This window comes from Sprattus sprattus (genome assembly GCF_963457725.1).
Source record: "Sprattus sprattus genome assembly, chromosome: 11".
NCBI lineage: Eukaryota > Metazoa > Chordata > Actinopteri > Clupeiformes > Clupeidae > Sprattus > Sprattus sprattus.
This window is the reverse complement of record NC_137909.1, coordinates 18,274,404-18,280,559: the sequence shown is the minus strand read 5'-3', so window position 1 is coordinate 18,280,559 and position 6,156 is coordinate 18,274,404. Positions and strand designations below refer to the sequence as shown.

The following is a 6,156-nucleotide window of genomic DNA, read 5'->3' as shown; positions in this document are numbered from 1 at the left end:
TCAAGAAGATTCTGAGTCCGGAAATTTGTTGAGTAGTAATGCTTTTATTGAACATCAACAAAGGGAGGCTAAATCAGAGTTATTATAGTCTTAAGTATTCTAATAGTTAATCCATTTTCTTATGTCCCATTTCTTCTTTCTTCCTAATTCAACAAATTATGACATGTTATGCTATCTGGGTTATGGTGGCTTACAGACACCATTTTGTGGAATACTTCACAGTTTTCTTGTTAATGCTTGTGAAGGTGATCCACATAGCTTTCGGCAAAGTTTACAACGTTCTTCAGAGCATCCAGTAACAAACTGTCCATGTTCCCGTTAAGAATGTTCTCCTCATGGTAGTTCTTCACTGGAAAGATGCAGTTCATGGGGATACCCGTCAAGACACTGCACTGCTGCATCTGAACACACACATACACAATTGAATGACATTTTATATTTGAATATTCATTTGTCCGGTTTAATTGAATATATCAGAAGTAGATAATAATCTTACAGCAACCAAAGGAGTTCAAATACAGTCAGAGCACAAAGTTAGACATGATCTTGTACATGAACATTATTATAAAGGTCTTAGCTCAGTTACATGAGACTTACACAATCCCACACACACACATTTGCACAAATACGCATACATATGCACAAATACAGACACACATATACTCTTAACCAAGACAACATACTTTCTTCTTTATATTTTTGCTTGAATAGATGCGCTTCAGGTCATCTTTTACTAGAGGACAGGCCAAATCCACATGGGTCATGAAAACCACCTGAGGGATATCTGTAGATCCAACACACACACACACACACACACACAGGTTACGAGATATAACTATAACTGTTCATAAAAAAAAATAACATGCTAATTTTGACAGTTCTATTGGATAATGAAGAAAATCTTACCCAAGTGACTGGCTTTCTCTCTGATGTCACCCATCTTTTTAAAAAGATTATTCTTCTCCATCATAGATATTTTATCAGCTGGGAGCACGCTGATCAGACAATGAATCTTATCACTAGGAGTAGGACTGCTGTTGTAATTCCGGTCGTTTTCGGACACTGGGGAACTTGAATTAAACTGAACACCACCAACATGTAGTCCATTAATAAGTGTTTGGCAGTCTACACTTGAGTGTGTGTATGTGTGAGTGTGTATGTATTCACCCATATGTGTGGGTGTGTGGAAAGCTATAATGATCATTCACTGAACTTGCATACATGCAGAATTAGTCAAACAATTTGTATAATTATAATGGTTTTAATGTGTGTGCTTTCATCATACCATGGTTCCCTCTTTGATATGTCCTTTTAAGATACTGATGATGTCATCAGGATGCGACCCTTTCTTATCTGCAATCTCCAGACCCATGATGTCACTGAATACATACGGCAAAGCTTTTTTTTCAATGTTTTCAATTTGATGGGAGTTGTACTGCAAGGAAATTCAACAAAAATGACAAAAAATAAGATTTAATAAATGTATGGCGCAGTCCTTTACCCTAGCGAAAGGCTGTTGATGTTTGAGTCAATCAAAACCCCCCCTTCTTTCTGTACCCCTGAAGCAAAGTCGTTGATTGGAAGTGAGAGTATATAGCTTGGTCTGAACCTCTTTATTTACAATTTACAAGGCTTTTTTTGAGAGCATACACTTGACAGACAACTAGAGAAGTGTAACATTTAAAAAATAATTTTAAATGTATGTGCTGTACATTCGGTAGTACCACATAATGTGATAACCACATAATTCCCCCTTAATTGCTTATTACTCACAGTTAACGTGAAACTTGTGCCAGACCCTGCAGCGGTCAGCGCCCCAACTTCCACTCTGTTCTTGAAGATGCTTTGGATGGAGTTGATGACGCTGGACTTCCCAGCACCTACAGGGCCATGCAGCAGGAAGTTCAGGTGCTTCACCTGTGGGTTTTTGAGTGTGAGGTCCTCTAAGTTGTGCTTGATGGACACACTTTTCCTGTATTGATGCCATTCATGATAAAAGTAATTATAATCAGTATTCTCAAATCTCTCTCTAACTTCTCTACATAGCTGAGGTTGTATTTTGTGCAAGCAAAGAGCAATGCTCTAGCAAATATGATATGAAAGCTGGTTTCGGTTGAATATTCCTGATCACTTCCTGATCACAAACTAGCAAACACAAAGAAAAAAGGAAACTGTAACTGAAAGAAACTAGTATTTACCCCCAGTCTATGGACCGCCAATCCTGGTCAAACTCTGTAACACACATAAAGTCAGTCTAGTAGGACTGTATTCTCTAGTTATACTCTACTTAGTATATAGTCTACTACCTTATTCCTCCACATATAAGATGGCAACCCTCATATACTCATGCAGAACTTAAGAGAGGATTGAAGTATAAACATACAGTATAATAATATTATATAGCTATGTATTAAAAGCAAATTTAGAGTCTCACATATAATACATACCAAGAAGAGTGACTTTAACTGTGTGTGAGACACTGTCTGAACCTTTGCTGAGCCGTAGGGTGTAGTCGCCCTCATCTGCTCCCTTGGCACCTTTGATTGTCAGACGTAAATCTGTCCCACTCTGCTCGATGCTGATCCTATCACTCAAACCCAACGTCACTCCATCCTTCTCCCATATGACCTTTACGTCATCAAGGTTTTTGGCCTCACACTTGAATACAATGTTCTCGTTTGATTTCACTTTCTGGTCCTGCAGCTGCGATGTAAGCTCTGGCAATCAGAAAGTCAGATTCTTAAAAACATTTCAAACGGTTTTGAACTATTTTCTCAGGTGAGCGAGTTCAGCTGTTGCTTCTGAAAAATCTAAAGTTACCAACTAACTCAATGTTTCTGTGGCATGTTTTTTGTAATGTATGGTAAAAAAGTCCAGTTATATGAACATAAGTCTTTAAGAGAACTAGTGATGCTTTAATATAACTATCTTATTCATGACATACCTGGCTTTATATTAGCTCCTCCCATGATTGCTTCTGTGAAGATGGAAGAATATTATTATCTTAACACAGATAACAATTATAAAATCTCTGCAAAACAGGCTATGAAAAAATCAAGGCTGTTTATCCTCTTGGTCTTCCACTCAAAATATTGTGCAATTATTGGCACCCCTAGAACATCTTATAATTCAAATCGACCTGAAATATATTTCCAATCATGTTTTGCATTTTTAAGTGGTTTAAGTGGTTAACCATGACTGCCTGTTTCACTGAAACATAAAAATGAGTGTTACACAGGTAAAATTCCCTTTGTCACTTATCACTGTAGGAAAGACCCAAGAACACAGTGACAATGTGAGATGAAAAGATAAGAAAATACCATAGAAACAGTATAAAATACCCCAAATTTCCATATAATGGTAATAATTAAGAAGTTTAAAGCGGCAGGAGATGTTAAGAATCAGCCTGGAAGAGGACGTGTGTGTACATTGACCCCGCGCACCTTGAGACGGATGTTTCGACTGGCAAAAGAATCTCCAAGGATCACAGCTGGAGAATTGCAGAGGTTAGTTGAGTCTTGGGTTCAGAAAGTCTCCTAAACTAGCTTCAGATGCCACCTACATCACCACAAGTTGTTTGGAAGGGTTAGGGTTAGGATTAAAAAAGCCTCTGCTGTCCATCAATATCAAACTAAAGTGCCTACAATTTGCCTAATGTTACTGGAATTTTTAATGGGACCTGGTTACATGGTCAGATGAGACCAAAATAGAGCTTTTTGGCAACAAACAACAAAGGTGGGTATGGCAGAGACAGAAAGATAGCCATACAGAAAAGCACCTCATACCCAATGTGAAGTATGGTGACGGATCATTGATGTTGTGGGGCTGTTTTGCTTCCAAAGGCCCTGGACATCTTGTTAGGATACATGGCATCATGGACTCCATCAAATACCAGCAGATATTAAATGAAAACATAACAGCCTCTGCCAGGAAGCTTAAAATGGGCCGTGGTTGGACCTTCCATCAGGACAATGATCCGAAGCACAACTCAAAATCTACACAAAAATGATTCACCGACTGCAGAATAAAGGTTTTGCCATGGCCATCACAGTCCCCTGACCTAAACCCATAGAAAATCTGTGCTAAAGAGGAGTGTCCACAAGCGTCAACATTTCGAATCTGAAGGATCTGGAGAGATACTGTAGGCCTATGGAAGAATGGTCTAAGATCCAGTGCCATGTGTTCACCAACGTCATCACGCATTATAGGAGATGACTCAGAGCTGTAAATCTTGGCAAGGGGAGGCCGCTCAAAATATTAAATAAAGGGGTGCCAATAATTGTGGCACAAGTAAGAATTGAATGTTTCTTACAATTTTGTTACTTCAAATAAATGTTATATTTGTGTGAATATTTTTAATGAAAGATCATGACGATAAACAATAAAGATTTGATTTCGCATCACGTTTTGCTAAGTTTACCTAAAGGGTGCCAATAATTCAAGCCCCGCAATCTCACACACATCTGATTTAAAGCAGCTAATTCCAGTCCACTGTGAAAGCAACATTTATCAAAACTACTCAAATGAAGGACTAAATACAAAGTTGGCACTCATGAGAGCTTGTTAGCTTGCTAATACTCAAATGAAGGTCTCTGCATACAAAGTTGGCACTCATGAGAGCTTGTTAGCTTGCTAATACTCAAATGAAGGTCTCTGCATACAAAGTTGGCACTCATGAGAGCTTGTTAGCTTGCTAATAGTGTCTTTTGATCCTCGTTTCTCAACGTGTGAGGCGCAGAGACGTGACATGTGGGTCGCGAATGCGATGAAAGCAGAATTTCTTCAGGAGATTAAAAAAAGAGTAAATTGCTGTCGGTATTGGCCAGTTATACAGTGTAGCTCTTTTTTCTATTGTACCGATATTGCAATAAAATCCATTTTCATCCAGTATTTTTTTTCAGAATGTCTGATATGTTTACGATAACAAGCTACAAAGTCTACAAAGAGCATTTTTGTTAAATTTTTAGATAGTCCGGTTACATTAGTATTGGTAATTAATTTTAAAGAGACCCATGATGTTTTAATGATTCCAGTCAAAGAAGCCTAACTATTTAGGTATTATTATTTTATTCATAACTTACTTCGTTTTGTCCTAGAGCTTACTCTCTCCCAGCGACAGTCAACCACCTTCATCCACTTCAACCACTTGCATCGTCTGCTCCTAATTTCACGGGCGTTTTTATGTAATCTTGAGAAATCGAAAGTGAAAGGGACCCACACAGCGACTACTGATAACAGAAATGCAGTAAGGCAAAGAGTTTATTGATTCACATTCAAATTTTAAAACCTTAATTCTTTGCTACATCTTCGAGGCAGTCGATATTTATGGCATTATTATTCCTAAACAGGTAGTGGGCAACTTTGAGCACAGAAATATATATATTTTGCACGCACAAAATTATATATTGTAGAGTTTTTTTTTTCTCCCACAAAGAAAACACTTTCATTGAACATCTTTCTGGATTGCTTGCTGTTTCGTCTCTGCATGCGTTCAAATTGCCCTGGTTTAGGATACATCATGTAACCTTACCTTTTATGATTTTCAAATTAGGCTATCTGTTAGATGTTGAATACCATCCATAACGATCATTTGCATATTTTTTTAATTATTATGGTAAAATGAACGTGTCCGATTCACGGAAAACCTTAGGGCAGTTCAATGGGGAAACAGTGAGCTAGCAATGTGTTACCAGTGATAACAGTTTAACCACATATTAAAATGTCCTGCAAGAGAAAGGACAAGTTGGGCTGTCAAGTGTAGAATTACATAAAGTAAAAATCAGAGCCTAGTGTTTTATGTCTTGCTTACAGTCTTACTGTCAATACACTGTGTTGCTCTGCGGAACACATGTCCATACGGGAACTGATTTTAGGGCATAATCGGTCTCTGTATATGGAACATATCCGATGAAAAGGCTTCAGCCTCGGTCTACTCCCAGTAAAGAATTTGTTACTTTCAGTTTACCTTGTATCATTTGCACTTGTCTTATCTGACGCTCTGAAACTATTTTATTTTTAATAAATCTAGTTAAAAATACAGTCTCTAGAGGACAAACACCTGATGAATTAATGCCCTTGAAGAGGATATAGTGATTAAAGGTAAAACTGGGAAACAAAATGATTGACAGCATGTGATGCTGGAATCATGGAGAAAAA

At 37.8% G+C, this 6,156-nt stretch overlaps 1 protein-coding gene across 1 annotated transcript; it reads right to left on the bottom strand.

The window, feature by feature from the left end:
* Positions 1 to 230: 230 nt before the first annotated feature.
* On the bottom strand, positions 231 to 5,133 carry LOC308372340 (interferon-induced protein 44-like; the record flags this gene model as incomplete). The annotated part of the gene is made up of 9 exons (XM_080847497.1): positions 231 to 401; positions 684 to 784; positions 907 to 1,081; positions 1,286 to 1,435; positions 1,774 to 1,972; positions 2,199 to 2,232; positions 2,448 to 2,717; positions 2,945 to 2,977; positions 5,082 to 5,133. 9 exons carry the CDS (start codon positions 5,131 to 5,133, stop codon positions 231 to 233), a joined length of 1,185 nt encoding a protein of 394 aa, XP_080703623.1.
* Positions 5,134 to 6,156: the final 1,023 nt, after the last annotated feature.